Raw genomic sequence first — 23,430 nt, forward strand, 5'->3', positions numbered from 1 at the left:
TTATGTACGTTTACGTTAATGAGACAAACTCTTGTCCACTGTATTTTTTTTAATTTTTTTTTTTTAACATTTATTTATTATTGAGAGACAGGGTGAGACAGAGCATGAGCATGGGAAGGGCAGAGAGAAGACGAGACACGGAATACGAAGCAGACTCCAGGCTCTGAGCTGTCAGCACAGAACCCGACGCAGGGTTCAAACTTACAAACCGCAAGATCATGACCTGAGTCAAAGTCAAACTCTTAACGGACTGAGCACCCAGGCACCCCTCCACTGTTTTTCCCCATTCATTTGGATTACATTTATTAAGCGCTGACTGTGCACTAAGCATTGTGCTAATTACTTCCTATGTGTTAAAACTCTATAAATATATGTTTTATACGTGCAAATCACACTATCTGGCTAATTATTAATTATAATTGTAATTATAATTAAGCAGCCAATAGAACAGCATGTGTATTTGTGATTTAACTTATTCAACATATATTTATTGAGGACCTATAATTTGTTAGAAAAATTCCTAGATGACTGGTATTTGACAATGAACAAAACAAGTAGAAATTCCTATCCTGATGGTGAGGTATTAAATTGTAGTCAGAGTTAAGTTTTACAATAACCTTAGAGCATGTACATTATCAATTCCATCATATAAAGAACTAAGTTTTACAGAGACTAACTTCCTCCAAGTCTATAATTCTCAAGATTTTTGAGCTCAGCTAACCTTTAAATTTTTTAAAAAATTACTAGGATCTCAAGAACCTTTTTGCATGAATGTGGATGCATTGCTATTCACACATTATAAATTAAAATAAATTTAGAAAATATTTATCTATTAATTCATTTAAGATAATTTATCAAATTCATTACAAATTGATATAAACAGCACATTTTTAAAGGAAAATAGTGATAAGTTCCAAAAAATATAGTAAGAAGAATGACATTGTTTTACATGTTTGCAAATCCTTTGATGTCTGTCTTACTGGAATACAGCTACATTCTCACATCTGTTTCTGCATTAAATCTATTGCAGAACGGTGTTTTAGTTGAGGAGTAAGTAGAGAATCTGGCCTCACATAGATAAGTAGTTGAAACAAAGGATATTTTAATAGCACTTCAAATAATTGTTGATAGTTTTCATGGATATTACACCAAAGTTCTACCTGTGCCATTTCTTAAAGTTTAATTGCAACGTGGAGTCTTAAAGTATCAATAAACTTTTTATATGGATTTTACATTAAAATCCACAGGTCTATCTTGTGTTTTGAAGTCATATTTTATCTATGCATAATTTTGTAACCTTAAATATGGGTCATCTGGGAAATATTTGTTTCTTGAATTATGCAGATCTTCCAAATATTGTTATATTTTTACTATAGACTACGAAAAGCATAATTGTTAATATCACCATTGATTTTTATCAAGAAAAATCTGTAAGTATTGGGAAACTTTCAAGGTCAGTGGTAGATAAAATTATCTAAAATTTTGATTTTCACTTTAAAACCTGAACTTTATTAATGGCAACAAATATGTCAGTTATTTTTCTTAAAATAACACGCTACTTTTGTCCATTTTCTAGAAGAGTGTCTCCTACATACGCCAGTCTGAATAACCATAGTTTATCTGGAAATCATTATATCACAATAAGAGCATTTTGTGTAGTTTGCAAATCCAACAATCATGCAAGTGGTTTACTCTGAGATGAGCATCACCACACTTTAGCATATAGGAGAAGTGCTTTATCACACTTTGCATTTTGTCACATGGAATACTGAAAAGACATTTATTCCAGGCGGGGGTTTAATAAATGTAATAATTATTGTTTCATCAAGGACATTCTGAATTTTCTTACTGGCATTTTCTAAAATGGTGGTTATACAAAGGAATACAGTCATTGCTGTTTTTGGTACCACTGCCTTCAGTTACGCAAAGCCACAAGAGCATTTTATCCACTATCGCTTTCGTATCATCTGTACTAATGTCATTATAGCAAACAAACTAAGAATACCTTAGTATTATTATGAAAACAATATCGGCCTTGTGGACTCTGAAGGACACACATGTTGAAAATCACTGCCCAGAACAAACGGCCGTTCAAACCTGGATTCAAATGTACATCTATCTCATTGTAAACCCTGAATTCTGAAGGACTGCACTGGTTTTACTCCCTTGCCTGTCCATCCCAGACCCCATGATTTGTCATTTTAACCACTCTCTTGCCAATACCCTCCTCTCCACAGCCATTTTGTCCTTTTGCTATCTTGGTCTGAAAAATTCTGATCTGAATGAATCTACTCCAGCTTAGCTGCTAAGCATACCTAGAAAAAATTAAATAACAGGATGGTCTTAGGAATGTGCAGTTTCAACCTCGTATAAGCCCTCTACATCTCTTCTTAAAGTTATTCTACATCTAGTCACTGAATATGGAGATGTCTGGTGCTATCTGCATGAAAGGCAGGACTGGAAATGAATACACAGCAGATAACCAACCACTTTCATTTTCACCTGCCACTAGATGGAAGCAAAGACAGTAGCAAACAACACTTCTAAGGAAGAGGGTTCCCAAACATGCCTACGTATTATAAACCCTTAAAATCCACTTCTAGACTATTTTAAATTAAGAAAAACTTTTTTTGGCTTTCACTATTCATGCTAAAAGTAGCTTATTTATATTGTCTTTTACAGTTCATAAAATGTTACTTTAGACACTATTTCTTTATTAAGGGTCCAGATTGATGATTGTGCCTGGATCAAGGCGACCCTTCTGGATAAGGGTCCAGATTGATGATACTGTAAAAGGCAGTAAGAATTTCAATCTAGGGTGTTTGCTTTTAAGTTAAAGTCCCTTGACATGACTCCAAAATACAAAATAAGATTTTATGTCTTTATTACTTCTCTTTGAAAAACTGAGATGTTTATGTTCAGAAAAGCGTCTCAGTGTTCTGAGAAAATATCGGTTCATCAGTAGAGCTAAGGGTTGATTTCATCGTAAACCAGAGCTCAGCATCTTGGGGCACATGCCCTGCATCTACATGAGACGCATGCTCAAACCTGCCCCTGAGGTAGGACTGAAGTGGCTTCTCCTATCATTGCTTTATCTCCCATAACTTCTTCCACTTGTAAGGCTAATCTGCAGCTGAAACTCCCATTTCTATTCCCCATGGCTAGTGCTCTCTGACATTCTTTCCTAATACTTGCTTTCAAGAAGGAAAGATGTGAAAAACACATTTCCCCTAAAACAGTGGTTGTAAAATGGGTGATTTTGTTCTTCAGGGGACATTTTGCAATATCTGAAGACAATTTTAGGTTGTCCCAACTTGAGGAGTAGGAAGGTTGCTATTTGTATCTACTGGGTAGAAGCCGAGGATTCTACTAAATATTCTACAATGCACAGAAACACCCCCACCATCCCTGCAAGTAGAACTATCTGGTCTAACATGTCCATAGTGCAGATGTTGAGAAACCCTGCTCTAAAGCATGGATTCAAATTTTAATTTCAAAGGAAAAAAAAAAAGGACACAGATCCAGGGCAATATTTTCTGCACCTTAAAATCCCTAGCTATAAATTCCTTTTGACAACTCTCTCATCATGTAGCTGACATTTCCTTCACACACTGTATCTCCTACAAACTAGCTTTATTCCCTGTAGCAATTTGATTAACCAGTGTGGGCCCAATTTTTCCATCCATATAGTCAGAAGATTGCATTGCATGATTTCTAATGTCTCTTCCACTTCTAAATACATTATAATGTTTTTTAACATTTGGATACCAGTGAGGCATTTACAAGTAAAAACAGAGAGAGACTTCACAATTTTTGCATAAGAAACACTGTTGCCCTTTTTATCCCGCTTGATTTCATCCAATAAGCACACTTTAAGTGCAATGATCAAAAACATTAACCTTAACGGTCACAGAACAAAACTTCCCAATGAGTTCCCATTTCAATCACAAACAAAATATATAAGAAAAAATGTGTAAATTTCAACCTTACTTTTCACCATATTCAAAACGACTTGCACAGGGGCCATATTTGTATTCATAGACAAAACGTGGGATGTAATCAGATGTAATAGCAATTACAAACGCATTGGTGATAACAGCCAATATACCAATTCCTTCAAGAATTCCATACCAGATACCTAGTAGGAGAAAGAGTAAAGACAGGAAATAAAATAAAAAAAAAAAAACATTAAAACCCTCTAATGAGTCTTCTTTGGAGAGAATGTTTTACTTATTTTGGGACCCCAGGTCTGTTCATTGTTTCCTTCCTTAGCACAGTATCTCAGTACAGATTGGAATCTACTGAATACTTTTTCACAGAGGGAAGGTAAACCTTACCTAGAGAGATCTGAAAATTAAAATATCATTAGGAATTGTTTCAAGTACCTTTTTAAAGTAAAAGTGCAAAACTAGTTTTGCGTCAAGACCCAGGACTTTTCCCAATCTGGTATAAAGACACACAAAAAAGCTTTTAAAATTGTATACAGTATCCATATAATATTGATTGTAGTCAAAAGTGATATTTGAAACAGGATTAAACATCGTTTTAAAAGTATTGATAAAAAAAAAAAGAAAAAAAGTCCTGGAAGGAAATACTCAAAAATGCTAAAGGTAATTAGATAGGATGGCAACTGTCTCCAACCCTCATCCCTTTTCTTTGTTTTTCAAAATCTTTATGTTTCATTATATTGAGTTGTAATGAAAAAAATAAAAATAAAAAATACATGACATAAAAAATCATGAGACAAGAAATCAGAATCCATTAAAACATTTGAATGCATCAAAATTTAACATATAGTTTTACAAAAGTAACAATATTCAGTGAAAAGAAAACAATCACCAGAGAGAATATGTTTGCTTTACAAAAAACAAAGGGTTATTATACAGAATACACAAAAATGTCCTACAATTTTAATAAGGCAAACTACCCAAGAGAAAAATGGGCCAAGAATACCAATGAGTAATTGCTATGGAAATGAAAATAATCAATCACTAGTTGAAAATTAGCATTTCAGAGAAACACCTTTCAAAAAAATAAGATTTTTTTTTAATCTACCAGATTGTAGGAGATTTGAGTCTCTTACCATCCACTGCTATTGAGGGACTGTGGGAACAGAAACACTTTTGAAAGTAATTGTTTGAAGTAGGACTTGTTACAGTATTTGTGGTGATTAATCTGATATTTTTTAAAATTAAAATGTGAATACATTTTAATCTGGTAGGCCTTATTTTGGAGACCTGTACTACAGAGTTACACTGTTCATACACATCTATGGATATGTGATAGACAATATATATAATATCTATGTCTGTGTCTATATTTACACCTATATTTATTCATAGTTATATTTATGAATGTTTATTCCCTGCTTGGGACAACTAAGTAAATGACTATACAACTTATCATACATCTATTATGAGTATTATTACACTATTAAAATGAATGACACCAATATGTTTTGAGCTAGAGGATATTCATGAAGAAAAAAAAATGCAGAATCCATAAGTGTACAATTTTTTGTATATTTGTACGAGGAAGAAAAACACTGACAAAGTGTAATGCCTAGCTGATATCACTCACGCCCTGAGGTAGAAGGGACAGGCAAAGAGGGAAGATGAATATTAACTATTTTTATACCTTTTGTTGTCTGGTTTGAGCAAGACAACCTACAAAAGTTAACAAAGTAATACATTTTGCATTGGAAAGTACAATAAACACTAATTAAGCCTGGAATGGGGTTTGATTTTTCTTTTTTGATTTATTTTCCAGATTTTCTTTAATGTGCTCATATTACTTTAATAATGAAATAATAAATATATTTAAATTAAATAATAGTAATAATTTTAGTTGTTTTAAAAAATGGGAACTCAAGTTGAATAGCATTAAATCTCTGCACGTTAGTAGTATATTTGAAATAAACTTTGTTGGCTGTGGAGTATATCTACATATATATGTACATATATATAATTAACTATATGTATGTATATATATTTATATAATTAACCAAAAAGATAACTTTGCAATATTAGCCAGAAAATTCCCGAAAAGGAGAAGGAAAAGTATGAATTTGCTTTTTCATATACTTAGAATTTCTATTACAAAATCACAGTTTATTAAAACAGTATGCCAAAAATAAGTAGTCAGATCAAAGGGACAAATGGAGATTCTAGAAATATACCTAAGTTTATATAGAATTTAGTATAATAGAGATAATTCAAACAAGCTAGGAAAGATGAAGTGTTTGATAAATGGTTTTGGGAAAATTTGCCACTCTTTAGGAAAAAAAAAAGCTGGATACCAATTTCAACCCCTTTATTAACAAGTTCCAATTAGATCAACAATTTAAATAAAACCATAAAGGGCTAACAGATAACCAAATAACATACACATATCTAAAATACATGGTGAAAAAAAAATGCATGGTGAAAAAATGGGAGTTCTAAAGGACTTTCTAAGAATGCCAGAAATAATAACTATAAGAGAGATATATCAATGTGATAATATGCACACTTTAAAAACTTATTCATGATAGAGTGAAAAGTTAAAAAGCAGCATTTGAAAATGTTTGCAACCTATATATCAAAGGTTAATATTGTGAACATGGAGATAAAGATTACCAAATCAAATATAATAGACAAACTTCATACACAGTTAGTAAAGAAGAAATACAAATGTATTTAATCTCATAGTTATAAAACTGTGGGGAAACATAACAAGATCACATGGTTTTTTTCCTCAGATTTGTGAGGATGAACAACAGTAAAAAAAAAGAACCATTCTTATACCTGGTAGGAGTATCAATTGTCACAGTATTTCTAGAGAACATGTGGAGAAATTATTAAAATTATAAATGGATGGAGGGCATTATGCTAAATGTCAAAAAAAAATTAATGTATACGCTCTTTGACATAGGATTTCCACTCTAGAAATGTATGTTGAGGAAATAATCAGCCAAAGTATGTATGAAGATGTATGTTCACCTCAGTGTTGTTTATAATAGGAAAAACTGAAGCAATCTAAACATCTCTATTTAAGGGAATGAGTTTTTAGAAATGTCACACAACGTGTAATAGAAATTGGTGCAGGAATTATAAAAAATGAAGCAAAGCAATTTTTATTAACATGGAAATGTGTATATGAGATCATTTTTAGTTATAAACAAGTTCATGAAATAGCATATTTAGTATAAACATACTCCCAAGTAAGTTAGTGTTCATTTCATTATTTTGTTAACCAAAATTGTTCAGTTTTTGTTATAGTTGGAAGGGAACCCCAACAATAGAAACCCACATAGTGCTAAGCTCAAGGCACCTGATGGCCTTAGCAATGCAAGAACCATTTAATTCCTGAATCTTACCTATGTCAGTTGCTCGAGCCGGCAGAGGCCTCCGCCACTGGGTGACAAATTTGTAGGCATCCAGCCTGATCTCAATGATATTGTTTAATAAGGCCAAAAGAGGGGCCAGAGGAAAAGCCGCAACAAAGATGGTGGTAAAACCAAACTGCAAAACTGTAAAGGGAGAGCATTACAAAATTAGTAATACAAACAATATCATTTCTTGATATTAGGGATATGTTTTCATATCCCTAATATGCTCATCCTATTTTGCGGCTAAGAAAATTATAGCTCATACATGTTAAGTAAGCTTGCAAAACGGTAGATAGCTAAAAATCCTAAAACCTGCACTTAAACTCTGATCTCAATGGATTGAAAGTTTATGTGCTTTCCACCCCTAGGCCATGCAGCACGAAGAAAGAGTGAGTAAAAAAAAAAGTCAAAGAGGAGGGCTTGAAGAAAAATGCTTAGCTCTAGAAGGGACCCAAGAGACCTAATCTTGTTTTTTTTTTTTTTTTTTTTAATAGATGAGAAAAAGTAAAGTCCAGAGCAAAAGTAAATGTCAAGACAATACACAAAGATTTTAACAGCTGGAGTGGGAATCCTTATTTTCTTAATATAAATAAGTGGGTTTCTCAATCGAACTCATACCAGGTCTGTGCAAAGGTTTATTGTACGAAATAATTATTGCTTTATCCTGGCAGGATGGTATGTTATTGACACAGGAATGGATTCTGCTTTATTTTGTTCCTTTTAAATACCTGTACTAAAGCTAGGTATTCTACTATGAGAAAACTCTCCATTTTGGTCAAATGTTACAGCTAACAGAGGACAGAATCTGTGAGCCTTCCAAGGACAATGTTTTTTTTTTTAACGTTTATTTATTTTTGAGACAGAGAGAGACAGAGCATGAACAGGGAAGGGGCAGAGAGAGAGGGAGACACAGAATCTGAAACAGGCTCCAGGCTCCGAGCTGTCAGCACAGAGCCCAACGCGGGGCTCGAACCCACGGACCGTGAGATCATGACCTGAGCCGAAGTCGGACGCTTAACTGACCAAGCCACCCAGGCGCCCCTCCAAGGACAATGTTTTAATCTCTTCTCTAGTTATGTTGAGATAAAGGTATGGATGTATTTTAGAATGCTTGGGGTTGGAAAGGACAGAGATGGTTTTCTCTCTTAAACCAAAGCCTGTGTGAAGTTACAAAAGAGTATCAAGAAAGCCAAAGAGCTGTGTAGAAGTTTCTTTCCTTACCCATTTCTAAATACTCATCCATAAGTCCATGAATATTCATGGGCTGCAGATTCCAATCATTTTCCCACTGAGGTATGGAAGCGTCTTGTACTCCTCGCTTGATTTTATGTCGTGACCACCAGTTCTGGATCAACCTATATCACAGAACAGACAAAGGGCTTTTGAGCTCTTAGGTAAGTATGTAGTAAACAATTTGTAGTGCATTAAGAAAAGACAAATATCACTACTCTGGGAGTACACTACACATTTCTGGGAATTAGAGATATTTGCACGGTCTCAACTTCCAAGTTTAAGATGAGAGAATAGGTCTCAGCCTTCCTAGATCTTCTAAATGTCTACATATGTATCCGGGATTTAATTCCTCCCATTACACTTAGGTGCTTCCTGATACTTATTAGATAAATACCCATTTCTGATTCCTTCCTCCACTCCAACCTATATAAATACTTAAACTTCTATGTTGCCTATTTGATTGGATCTGAGCTCTTCATTGCTCATAACCCAAAATCAGCTGAGCTGTGCTCTTGAAACACAAGTAAAGTCATGTTTCACATTGAATAACTGAGTCCTAGTTAAGGTTTCAAGAGATATAGGTTCTAGTCCCTATCCTGCAATGTATTACTAAGTCTATTCACCTCTGAGTTTATGAATGTGAAGGGTTTGAGTATTAACAATTACATTCTGTTAATATAGTGAACAATAATTTACAGGCAATGGATCTGTGTCTCAGTCCATTTAAAAGACTTGGAAAGGAATTAACAACAGTATTTCCCTAGCATAGGGGCAATCTTGAAATTACATGGCACAGAAATATCCCAGTATGCATATAGTGGGGACATCTGGGCAATTAATTATTTCCAGGGTTATATGACAATTACCTCTAGAATGAAGTGAATCCTACAGGATTCAGTGAATAGTACCTCAACTCTCACATATAATTAATTACATATCTATACTCAGTGGGTGTTGAAAAAACAACCATTGATCCAAAAGTCAGGTAGTTCTTCAGTGTATGTCCCATGGAAGTTGCCTCTGGAACCTCATGAAGATGGAAAAGGGGCTGGGTGTTGGGATTGAGGCAGGCCTGGTTGGTTCAGTTTTATTTTCTTCGGTCTGCTTAAGATTTTACTTTAAAAAAGAGAACCATGTTATCAAATTTTCAAAATTACTATTCAGTGACTGGTTCACTCCTGCTGGATTTGAAAGAACACCAACAGAATGCCCCTTACCATTGTACATTTGGGATTTGATATACACAATCCAGGCTGACCACTTGGGCAAAGCCATCGTGAAAATGTGCTATCCAAAGTGTGTGATATGTACAGAAGTACACAGAAAATGATAACAATAGCCATTCTAAATAAGATAATGACTACTATACCATCTTGATGGTGCTTATGAATCTATTTATTTCACAGCACATCAGATCTTGTGGTAGGCACTTGCTACCTAATCTCCTCAGCTATTTTCAAATGACATTCCCAAACCCTACGTCTCAAAGAGATGAATCAAGGATAGGAAGGGATACGAATGATGGGGTGGGCTACCCTATCTTCTATCCCTACATCCCTATGCTCTCTTCATTTACAAGAGATTCATTTTCATCCCTTTGGAATATTGAGGATCTCTTCACAAAAAGGCTCAGTTGTTTATTGGTTAAGGTTAAAGACCACTGGGTATCTCATGCAATCTCCACAAATCCCTTATTTTATAAAAAAAAATAATGTCAGAGAGAGGTGAAGTAAATTATAAGCATCTTTAGCAAGAGGCAGAGAAAGTATTTGAACCAGGTCTCAGACATTTCATAGTCCATGCTCTAACTGCCTAATATGTAACATAATGTCTCATGGCAGATTTCAGGGTTGATATCACTTCTCCAGTCCTAAGGTCTCTGCTCTGAAATGTCCTGATACCATTTGTAAGCCAACAAGGAGAAAGAATGATGGGATAATTTGATGACTAAACCTAAGCTATTTATATCATCAGTTAACTAGTCCTTCTAGCGTCAAGAAATTCTTCAAAATAGTCATGTTTTTAACCTTGATTAGGCCTTACAGCTTCCATATGACATTGTTTTACATACACTGTATTCCAGTGTATTTGGAAGAGTAATATTATTTTATATGATATAAAAGTAGGCATTCAACATGTCAGCATTTTACAGATAAACCCTATCTAAAGAGACAAAACAGAATATTATATATATATATATATGTATATATATATGTGTATATATATATATATATAGTTGTTTTCACAATGTATATATATATTTCACAAACTATATATATATATATATATAGTTGTTTTCACAATGTATATATATATTTCACAAACTATATATATATATATATATATAGTTGTTTATATATATAGTTGTTTTCACAATCAATCCTATTCTAATGACTTTTTTTTTGGTGTAATAAAGAGTACAAGTCCTCCCTATCCAAAATTGTATCTTTGTTTTATTGTTTCTTGATCGAGGAGCATGAACAGAGGTTCTCTTTGTTAAACAACATCTGCCTTGGTCTTTTGGTAGCCAGAAGAAACCAGAAAGTTATTTTTATCCTTAAGAACCTGTACTGTCAATAGTGCTTTAAAAATAGCAAAAAGCATCTTAATATGTTGAACAGAGTACTGGGTACTTGACATGCACTATTTCCTTTACTCCTTACCAGTGTTCTCAAGGCACATACAGCCATTGATACCCTCTTGAGATGTGAAAACTGAGGCTCAGAAAAGTTAACTAACTCACACATGGTCACACATTTGGTGAGCAGCAGGGGGGGAACTGAACCTTCATCTGTCTGGTTACCCGGCCCCAGTAAGGCAAGTTTAAATAAGGCAAGTTTAAAAAATAAAGTGCTCACGGGTATCCTAGTTCCATGAAGTTGTTCCATATTTGCTTCAAAAACATGATCACTCCCATCTGGAGGCAGAGGTCTATCAAACAGCCACTGGGATGACACTGAAACAGAACAACAACTATGATTTTGCTCTTCTCAGTTGGTTACACATCCCCACCCTCAAACTGTACAGCAAATTCTAAAACCAGGCAGTACTATCTCAGTGCATAAAGAAAATAAAAACAAGGAAGACAGAACATGTATAAGGCACCTGATAGGGATGTTTTCAGTAATTAGAGAAGAATAGTGATTAAAGTTGTAACAGCAATAACAAGAAATCTAACTTTTAATGAGCACTTACTATCTGCCAAGGTCTGTATTAGGCATGATCCTATTTAATGATTGCTCTGAATACTATATATCTATTAACAATCAGGAGATAGAAAAATGTGTAAGTTAGAATAAACTTTCTGTCTTATAATAATTTTAAATGTAGAAAATTTGCAAAGATAGTACAGAGAATGCCCGTATGCACTTCAGTCCTCCATTGCCCCTTATATATCACCAGGGTATATTTGTCAAAGCTGAGAAACCAACATTCTCTGATGTTTTCATGTGTTTAACCTGGGCTTATGTGTTTTGAGGATGGAAGGAGATCACAAACATAAAGTACCATTTTCATCACATTCCATCAGAAGCTACATGCTCTCCACACGACATCACTAGTGACATTAATCTTCATCACTTGGTTGATACAGTGTTTGCCAGGTATTTCTACTGTAAAGTTACTCATTTTGCCCTTTCCCTGTTCTTTTCTGAAGTGAGTCATTCAGTCTAGCCCACTCTCAAGGTAGGTAGCAGTTGCTCTATATCCTGAAGAGGGAATATCTACCTCGAATGTATTTTTTAGTGATAAAAGCATGCCACAGAATGGCTTGTCAGTATGACCCAGTTTTGCCTTCTCTGCGGCTCTCTGCTTTTTCAGATATGCAATAAAGGGTAGCATTAGAAACCCCCACAAACAAAAATGTGATTGCAATGAACATTGCAACTAATGTGTTTTGCTTGAAAACTTTGCACTGTAGAAGACACTTGGGTAGGAAAGCGTGGGTCTGTTTCTTTAGAAATGGGTTCCTGTCCTGCTCATAAGAACAATAGTCACTATAGCTTTGATCCACAGTTTCTATTTCTATCAAATTGGTACCAGTGGGACTTCAAAGGGAACAGATAATTAGGACACGAAGAGCCTGGTTTTCTGGTTCCAGCCCAGTAATTTAAAACTCCCTAAACTGAGCCAGAGAGAGGGCTTGCCAGCGGTAATTTTTACTGTGTGGAGAAGTCTCAATTCTCCCATGTAAGCCTGCCCTTTCTTTCTAGGATTAATTTAGGACCCCCTAGTTCTCCCGCATATATATGATAAATGGGTTCCGTACAACGTCTGAAACAGAATAATTACTAAGCTACAGAGGCAGGCATAGACCCCAGTTGAAAGCGGAAACTTTTTTTTTTTTTTAATAGACTCAAAGATGTAAATTAACTTGTACAAGGTCATATAGTGTAGACTGTTGGTAATGGAACTGAACGCCTTGGTCTGTTGCACCCTCATCCTCTACTCTTGTACATAACATTACAGATGAATTCTATTTACCAAGTGTGTTTGTTGCCTTGAATACCAGAGCATATTATTATGTGGAAAGGGAAAACAAAGACCATTATAGAACCATGTGATTGGCTCACTCTCCACAGTCATAGGCCAAAGTGGCCTGGATGACAGGCCATTTTTAATTTTGTTAAAATTGAGCCTTTATGACTTTGTGGTTTATAGGGAAGAAATAGTTTTTGTGGGTCTGCCCCTCTCATATAATGGTTCCCTCTGGAGAAATATAGTCCTTCAAGTCTAAAATTCAATTGGTAAGAGAGCGTATACTTTGAATGAGTAAAAGAGCATAAATGAGCATGCAGGAGACCCAGGCTTTCATTCCCTTTGCACCTCCCCCCCCCCCAAAAATCATATGACTGTGGACAGCCCAGAGCTGGGGGCCTTAACATATGTTTCTCATTTGCTCCTCCTGAGAACCTCATAAGATGGGTGTTGGTATCTTCATTTTGTAGATGATAAAGCTAGGTGATAGACAGGACTATCAGATTCTGATACCCGTGTTCCTTTTACATGAAGTATGTTTACTCTAAATCCAATTTACATGTGTGAGTCAGCAATCATTCAGCCATCTCTTATCCAAATCAATTGCCTTTATGTTTTCGATTGTGCCTCTGTGTTATCCCAATGGTGGCTGGAAAGCACAATGTTCAAAGCGCAGACTCTGATGCTAGGTTGGTTGAATCAACTGATGACTTCATCAATTTACAAGTAGGTTTCTATAATTGTAGGCAAATTATAGAACTTGTATCAATTTCTATTTCCTTTTCTGTAAGATGAGTATAATAATAGAATTTATGCATTAATACATCTAGAACAGTTAGGGACAATTGCTGGAATGTGCTGGCATATAGTAAGCACTCATTAAATATTAGCCATTATTAACATTTTATATAGATTTACATAACATGATTTAAATTTCTTTTAACGTTTATTTATTTTTGAGACAGGGAGAGACAGAGTATGAACGGGGGAGGGTCAGAGAGAGAGGGAGACACAGAATATGAAACAGGTTCCAGGCTCTGAACTGTCAGCAGAGAGCCCGACACAGGGCTCGAACTCACGGACTGCGAGATCATGACCTGAGCCGAAGTCAGCGGCTTAACCGACTGAGCCACCCAGGCGCCCCAGATTTACAGAACATGTTTATGTGAGATATTATACAGCACAGTATGAAGAAAGGTTAGTATAGCCAATTCATAAATGTTTTAAATAAAACCGAGGTACTTTTCTTTGTTTATAAAAGCTACCACTATTTGTACCAGGGATTTTACATGCATGATCCAGTTTTATCCTCCTATCACCAATACTACTGAGATAGTTATTCTTATCACAATTTACAAAAGAAAAACCTGAGACCTAGAGATACTAAAATCATGCATTTGGGTGGGACTGAATTAGAATGTGGATCTTCAGACTCCAAAGACAAAATACTTGTTATCTAACACGGCTATATTCTTTTCTTCAAAACTATTAACATCATCAAGCAAGGAAAAGGACGTCTTCATTTGCATACCCCATATTACCCAGTAGGGTGCTGGAATAGAGTATGTGTCAATAAATGCTTGTGGTATGATTGAATTCAGAGAGTCAATTTTTATCTTCCATTAAGTAGATTTATGTGTACAGTTCTAGAATTTCTAGGGTCTATTACAAATTCACATTTCTCATTTCACTGATTTTTTTCAAAATAAATAATAATTTGTTGGAAAATACGGCCATCCATATATATTGTGGAAAATGTCTACAATGGTTATGAAACATTTTTCTTGACACCAGTATTGGGATTGTTTCTCTGGGATTCCCAAAGAAGAACCATGACTTCCAATAATTTTACATTTAAGAGTAAAAGTATCCAACTGAACAAAATTATTGGTGACAGCAGTTCCTAAAATGGCATCAATATGCAGATCTACCTGCCTGTACCACTCGGTTCCCCACACTGCCCTTTGCTAAATCCAGTTGATCACTCCTGGTAAAAAGTAAGCCTTGGGTCCCAAACTGGGTAGATGAAAGCCTCTTAGCAGATATAGGATAATCTGGGCTATGAGTGAAAACTGCAAGTTTGATTTGGGGACTTCCTGGAGGCCTGGAGTTATGGAAAGCCTTCATCTGTCTTCGCCTGAGAGGAAAATACCCAGGTGGCTGTGGAGACAGAGCATTGATAACTATCAGCTACAATCAGAGTGCCTTCCAAAGACCAGGGCTTGTGCTAAGTGTGTTATGCAAATTGCCTCTTATCTATAAACAACTTTGCAACCTAAGTATTACTACTGCCACTTTACAGATGAGGAGACAGATATTCAGAGGGATTAAATTAAGGGCAAAGAATTAATAAGTAGCAAGGTTAGCATTTGAACCAGTTTTCTATGATGTAAAGCATGTTGTTCTCAGGAACTTTTAGGTTTTCTCCATATATTCCAATCAACTAGAAGGCTCTAGGGAGACAATATCAATGACGACTCCCCTGAGTTTTGGAGAAATTTTTATATAGAGACTGGAAGTATCTGTTTTCTCGGGGAATCCTTTGTTAGCCTCTCCTACTAATACTACCATATATTAAATTGGATTTTATATTAGAATAATTAAAACAATTTTGAACTAGAGAAGCAATAAACCATATGACCAATGAGACAGAACAGAGCTCAGAAATAGTCATGATTTCAAGATGGAGAATATAATAAGTCCTGAAATCTTATTTTGCTGAGTGATGAAAAAATGTATTATTACTTAAAAATGTGACTGCTAACTGGGGTGGGGGGAAATCTTGATTATTCTTTACACAGAAACAAACTTCCAATGCAACAAAGATGTTAATATTTTAAAAAACAACATTAGTGAAAAGTACAAGTGTGAGGCTTTTTCTTTTTTAATTTCCAGAATGAAAAACACATTATTTGGCATGATATAAATGCCCAAAGTCATTAACAGCAATGATATTTTAGTTGAAAAATGTTCTAGTTTTTAAAAAAATGCATCAAAACAAAATTAAGATATACAAGAAAATGAGAAACATATCTTCAGCAAATTTGAAAGATGAGAGCCTATTAGTCTATAAATTATTAGGACAGAGAAAAATAGTCTAATGGAAATGAGCAAGAATAGCGCATACACACAGAAATATAAACTATCCAACAAACGTATGAAAAATATTCTCCACTTTACTCGCAATTAAAGGAGCTGAAATCAAAAGGAGATATCTTTTAGATGTTATATTGGTAAAAATTAAAATGTTTCTGTTGGCAAAAGTCTGAGGAAGCAGGCTCATACGCTATAGGGACTGGCATTTTGGAAGACAATTTGTCAGTCTCAGTGACAATATATAGAGTGTTTAACCCTGTGATCTAGCAATACTAGACCTTTTGTTTCTATAACATCCATATTATAAATCAACACAAAACTATGAGACTTAGAAGACACATCTACATAATTATAGATTGGTGTTTCAAGTAAGATTTCTTTCGGATGAAGTTTCCCTGCTTGAAAGGAAACCTAACATATTTAAAAGTTCAAAAACCCATGGAATAGATTATAATAATTCCCCCAAAGTGAAAAATCCCTGGAGCTAAATTTCTGGGCTTTGTGAATGAAGAAATGGATTTGACAGAAAATTAAAGAGCTGAGGTCAGGATTTTAGGGCTTAACCTTTAAGTTCACACCCTTTTTTTGGGAAGATGTAGTTCCTTCATTTCTGAACCCTTAAGAACTCTCTACCAGTAAAGCATCTTCAGCACGTCTGAAATTCCGTGTACCCAACTTCTCTGTGTCTCTCTTCCCACCCACTCCCCTTCTATGATCATTGACCCATATCCACTCCCAGGCCCACACCCACCTTTACAAGGTTACTTACTTCCTCCAGTCTCCACCGGTTAAAAAGTTTATTGTAATTTCCTGGGTGGCCTACAAATCTGTAAAAAGGCATTTTAATTCATTAGCATTTATGTGGGGTTGACTGAAGAACATCTAATGCATCACAACAAGTGCATGTGTAGGTAGACATCAAGGTTCACTGGGGCATCTTGTCCCCGAACTGCTGACTTAGACCATGCTTACACATCAAAGTACCTGACTTAAAAAGGAAAAAAAACGTGGTGTGTGAATGCCATGCCAGTGGGGTGAGAAAGTACAGACAAACCAGCCAAAGGAAATTTTCCACTTTCACCTGTAGATCTTTAATGTTCTGTGCATCTAGCTAATGAACATTAATGTAATGTGCTGAGTTGTTTAGTTTAAAATGGTTCTAGCTTCAGTACCGCTGGAGTGTTGAGCATAGTTTAATACGCTTCTTTTTCATATTGTGCAGCAAAGACAGGGGAAAAAGATGTCATCGTGATAGGTAGAAGTTTCCACACTAAGGAACTATAACCTAGGGTTATACAAAAATTATTTTCGTATTTAACAAAACCATCAATGATGATTGGATAATCATCATTCAACCCAAGCATGGCACACAGGTTTTATTTTTTATGCCAACTTTAATTGGTAGTGGCACCTGTCCTGTACTTTGAATGAAGTCTTTTGATTGAAACATATGTGAAGACTGACTAGTAGTTTTCTAAGGCAGGGGACAAGAATTTGTCACCCTTGTTAACAAACTGGCAATGGAACGGTTGGCAATCTTTTTCACTCTGCAAAGACAACATGCATAAAGTTGACTTACCTCCCCAAAAAGAAAGCAATATAGAAGATAGAACTATTTAAATTAACAAACTGGAAAAGGAACATCTTCAAAGCAAAGCTGTTTTCCCACTCAGATTCTGTTCGAGGATATTCTAAAAGGAAAACAGGATATGTTTACATAGATGAGGTGAAAAACATGAAATATGGATATAGACTCAGAAACCCCAGGTTCATGTTCTGAACATTTACTAGTTCTACAAGACATTCAGCATCACTGAGTTGTAGGTCAGCATCTGCAAAATGTGAATGATGATATCTGCTGTACAGGGTTGATAAAGGGATCCAACGATACAATCTTTAGACTTTTTCCAGAGCTACAAAAATACAATGCCTGCTATTCATATATAAAGATTTTCAGGATTCTCTCTGCTATTGTCATTTAGAAGTAACCATATACATTGCATCAGTCCTTCACCCAAACTGGCTATGCTAGAATAAGGACCTAAATTATCCACAGAGTTCTTTAAAGAATGGATATTTTGCACAGACAGAAGTGGAATGGTAAAAGGAAAGAGGGCTACCTCAGTCATAAGAGCTGAGCTCCTATCTCAACTTTACACCTAATTTTCTGGGGATCTCAAGTGGATCTCTTTACATTTTTTTTGCAACCAATTTTAATGTTTATGAAACAAGGAATTAGGCAAGATGATTTCAAGAACATTGTCCATTCTTATGTCCTATGTTTCTATGACTCTTAACAAAACAAAAATAATGAGAGAGATGGGATAAAGGTGGCAGTGTGTATTGTAGCCTCTACTCCCACCCACTATCCAAATAAGGCTAGAAGAGCTGTATGCACAGCTAATATGCATTTTCATACAATTAAAGAATTCAAGAAGGATAGAAAATAGATGGGATCTGATCTCAGGAAAAGATGGGCCCCGACGTATGCATGATCCAGACACAGAACAGGGGAACTGGTCTGGCGGGAGTCCAAGTCCAACAAGAGTATGTGCCAGAAGTGACAGGGGTCTGTGGGGCGGTCCCCAGGCTGACTGGTTGGTGGGCCATAGTGACAGCAGTCTGGAGAGCCTGTGTTGCTCCAAAGTTTTGGTTGGTTGTGTTTTCACCGCTGCTGCATTCCAAACAGTTTGCAAATTTAGCATAAAACTTATTTAGAGATGAGAATATGGATTTTAAAAAAAATCCCCATTGTGTAGTTTGTTTTTGGTTCTCCACTTCTAATTTTATTGCGTCATGATCCACAAACGTTCCTGTGTGATTTCTGCTTTGGGTCAAAAAAGCTGCAGTTTCACTTGCCTTCAAATTATTTGGATATATTTTGTCTATGTTATCAAGTGTTTGAAAAGAACATGTATATTTTTTGTTGAGCATCCCATTTATATATATTTTAAGAGAAGCTTGTTAGTTATGAAATTCAAATGCTTTGTGTCCTGGCTTATATTTTGAGTATGGTTTCATCAATTTTGGGGGGAATTTCTATCATGTTTTGCTTTCTACATTTTGGAGCCTTATAAAAAGATATAGACAAATCATGACTATTGTACTGACCTGGTAGACTGTTCATCAGTATGAAGTATCTCTCTTTCTCACTCAAACAGATATTAAATTTTGGTTTGCCTAATATTAACATGGTGACTTTATTCTTATTATTTTCTTCATATGTGTGCTCTTGTTCTTGAATTGACTTCTGACAAAACTGACACTCTTTTCATCAGTTGGCTTAATTTTTAAATTTTTGTAATGTTTGTTTATTTTTGAGAGAGAGAGAGAGAGACCACAAGCAGAGGAGGGGCAGAGAGTGAGGGAGACACAGAATCTGAAATAGGCTTCAGGCTCTGAGCTGTCAAGGGTAGGCCCTCGAGACTGGAGTAACACTGGGTTCAGGGAGGGTAACTCTAAGAAGAAAAGAAAATGAGTAGAGTACTTGATGTTTTTGAATGTGTTTAGAGACCATTCAGAGTTGAGGCAGAAAGTTTGGGATAAATTAAGGAAACTATGTAGAAAATCAAGGAAAAAGGGCTATTATTAGCATCATGAAAGTATAAAGGTTGTATAAGAAAGGAAACAATCATAGTACACCCCATACTTTATATATAAAAACAGTTATATAGAAAACAATGATGTAAACACTGTTAATTTGAGTTAAAGTTGAAATTCGTTGAGGGGTGCCTGGGCGGCTCAGTCAGTTGACCGGTTGAGCATCTGACTTTGGCTCAGGTCATGATCTCATGGTTCGCGGGTTCGAGCCCCAGGTAGGGCTCTGCACTGACAGCTCAGAGCCTGGAGCCTGCTTCGGATTCTGTGTCTCCCTCTGTCTCTGTCCCTCCCCTGGTCACACTCTGTCTGTCTGTCTCTCTCTCTCTCACAAATAAACAAACATTAAAAAAATTTTTACAAAAGTCCAAATCTGTTGACTATAACTGCTTTGGAAGGAGGCGAAATTATGTGTGTATAACATGTGACAGAAGGAAAGTGTGCGAGGAGAGAACACTGCAGATAATGTTAAGATCTAAGTTCTTGTCATTTGGAATAGAAAGGCAATAGCTTCCCAAAGCTGAAAAATCTAAGAATGTCAGAGACATTATTTAGAAATAGGATAGGAAATAACAAAAGAAATTACTAACATTATTAAAAAGTAGTCTCTCAGGAAAGTGGAAAATCAGAATGGGTAATGTGGCAGAGTACTGGTTTTACTTATAAATTTCTTAATACTATTTTGCCTTTTAATTTGTGTACATATAGTACAACATTTTGGTAAAAACAAATATTTGGGGGAAAGCCCAAAGACCTGCTAAGGTAGGGAAAAAGCACTTCCATGTAGGGAGAACTAGGTGTGCTAACTACATAAACTGCCTCTCTGTAGTTATACAGAATGCTCCAACCTTCCATGCATGTCTTTCATTTTGATTGACAATTTATAAAACTGAAGTTGATATTAAAATACTAAAATAGGGGTGCCTGGGTGGCTTAGTTGGTTGAGCGTCCGGGCTCTTGATTTCAGCTCAGGTCATGATCTCACGGTTGGTGGGATCCAGCCCCACACTGGGCTCTGCTCTGACAGCCCGGAGTCTGCTTAGGATTTTCTCTCTCCTTCTCTCTCTGCCCCTCCCCAGCTTGCACGTGCTCTCACACTCTCTCTCTCAAAATAAATAAACATTAAAAAATGCTAAAATACATAAAGCAACTACAGACTGATATGTCCATATGTTACTCTTTAACTAGGGAACGAGGTAAAAACAAAGGACTTACCTAAGTTGGTGAGAAGGTAAGCAATTTTTTCGTAAGCCTGTAATAAAAGAAAACAAATAGTGAATGTTATTTCTTTTCTTCTAGAAGAGGCTGATATTTACACTATTCAAGGAAAGATCTAAAGTCTAGTCTACAAAGTGGCTGCATTTCTAAAAAAATTTTTATGTTTATTTATTTTTGAGAGCAAGAGAGACAGAGTACAAGCAGGGGAGGGGCAGAAAGAGAGAGGGAGGCACAGAATCCAAAGTAGGCTCCAGGCTCTGAGCTGTCAGCACAGAGCCAGATGCGGGACTCCAAATCATGGACTGTGAGATCCTGACCTGAGCCAAAGTTGGACGTTCAACCCACTGAGCCACCCAGGCGCCCCAAAGTGGCTACATTTTTAATTAAGCTGAAGCATGCTTTAAAACTTACTATGTGGTGCTTTACACACACACAGACACACACACACACACACACACACACACACACTAAAGATGTATAATGTGTAATATAAACATGTTATAAATATGTGTATATATACATACAGACACACTTGGTTTCTGTAGTAATAAGTCTTTTCTGGTAGCTATCTTTATTTCCATTTTATAAATCAAGGAAATGAGACTTTAAAAAACTAAAAATATTTTTTTAACAAAAGTCATTCAACTAATCAATGGCTGATCTGGGATTTGATCACCAAGTTATATATATTTTAACTATACTGGAATTCTAAGTGGAAATTTAGATTCTTTATTATTGACAAAGAATTTTCAAGCTAAGACAAACAGTGTGTGGTAGTTTGCATTCCTAAAGAACAGAACAGGTTTGGTGTTACAATAAGACTGGTAAGTAAAATCTGTGGAATCCAAAAGTAAGTTACAAGCACAACTGAGTTTTGTGGTAACAGTTTTCACCTTCTGCCACCCTCCCACTTCTCCTCTTACCCAGTCCATCACTCATACAGACTTAAGGAGAGGAAACATATTTCCCAAAATTCCAAGTAAACATATTGCAGAAAACAAATACGCTACAGGCAGAAAGGTAGTGTGTGCTTGTGGGTATATGTGGGTACATGTCAATATAACTACATAACCCCATAATTCAACACATTATTCTTCAGATTATAAATTCCAGGAACTCTACCTGTTGGCATGCCAAATTAATAGGTAGGTATCTGGACACTCTAAAAGTTGTTTACTTTCCCTAACAGTTCTTTCACTAAAACTATTGTGATTATTCATAATCTGCTTGATTATGCTTCTTCCTCTGAAGAGCTATCCTGAGCCAGAAAGATTATATTGAGTATAAACAGTCTCATTCTACCTCTTGTGCAGTTTGTTGTGGTTTTTGTTTTAATTTTTAGCTATATACACAAACTGTGATTTTTTTTTAAATTTTAGAACAAGATTACCTTGAATTCATGAGTACCAAAATTGTCTTCACATGTTCTTTTCCAAGCCCCATTTATCAAGTAAGATGATTATAGAATCCACACTCCAAAGCAGTTTGACAGGATAGACTTACAAATCAACAAATAGTACTTCCACAGTACTGTGCTTCTAGCACTAAATTCAGTGCCCTCATAGAGAGTGAAAGAAAATTGTACTTAAATAACTGCCATTTAGAGTATTTGGCTGGTGCCAAGCAGTGCTTCAGATATAATATTATTTAATGTGATCCTTACAACAATTTTATCAAATAGGTATAATTATCCCCATTTTACAGAACAGGAAACCAATGTTTAGAACGTCAGGTACCTTGCCTAAGTAACACTACTAAACTAATAGCCAAGTCAGGAGTTACTATTACGGTTCTCTTGTACCATTTATCCTGTGCCTTGTCCCAGAAACCATTTCTGATTTTTGTCCTAACACCTGGCACACAGAACCTGTTTCCCTGCAATGGAAATATCCATAGGAGATGCCCCCAGTGGATTACAGTAATCTTTGGAAGAATGTTATAAATCACAGAAATGCTGTGTCACCTCTGGAAATATTGTCTTGGAAAGCTTTCTGGGGTACTTGAGAACCTGCATCATCGAAGGCCCAGATGGTAGCTAACTGGCACCACCATGATGATGAGCTACAAAGTCAACTCCTGCACACTGACTTGTTAACTCCAAAACTACAAAATGCAGGAAGAAACCATAATTAGATATATCTAACTGTATGCTGTATGCAAGCAATCATGGGCTGTGTGTGTGTGTGTGTGTGTGTGTGTGCGCGCGTGCACGTGCACACACACGTGCAAGGTGGGAATGGATATGTATATGGGGGAAGAGAGAATAGGGAAGTTCAGGGACAATTGTTGTGGTCACTACACTATATATGTGCATTATATATATAGATCTCTTGTCGGAGAAGCTGTACTTTTTTTAAAGTTTATTTATTTATTTTGAGAGAGGGAGAGAGGGAGGGGCAGAAACACAAGAGAGAGAATCCCAAGCAGGCCCTGTACTGTCA

The 23,430-nt window shown here is 35.8% G+C and overlaps 1 protein-coding gene across 1 annotated transcript in view; it reads right to left on the bottom strand.

Annotated features, from left to right (window-relative positions):
- The window catches only part of ANO3 (anoctamin 3), a 188,790-nt gene that overhangs the window by 9,392 nt on the left and 155,968 nt on the right, over nt 1–23,430 (bottom strand). Inside the window, exons 17-23 of the mRNA XM_049649103.1 lie at nt 20,987–21,023; nt 17,754–17,865; nt 16,944–17,001; nt 11,461–11,558; nt 8,591–8,724; nt 7,358–7,510; nt 3,991–4,138 (exon numbers count right to left, since the gene is read on the bottom strand). Of these exons, the coding sequence (XP_049505060.1) occupies nt 3,991–4,138; nt 7,358–7,510; nt 8,591–8,724; nt 11,461–11,558; nt 16,944–17,001; nt 17,754–17,865; nt 20,987–21,023 (740 nt within the window). The remainder of the gene's footprint in view (nt 1–3,990; nt 4,139–7,357; nt 7,511–8,590; nt 8,725–11,460; nt 11,559–16,943; nt 17,002–17,753; nt 17,866–20,986; nt 21,024–23,430) is intronic.

Source organism: Panthera uncia, chromosome D1, assembly GCF_023721935.1.
Source record: "Panthera uncia isolate 11264 chromosome D1, Puncia_PCG_1.0, whole genome shotgun sequence".
Lineage (NCBI taxonomy): Eukaryota > Metazoa > Chordata > Mammalia > Carnivora > Felidae > Panthera > Panthera uncia.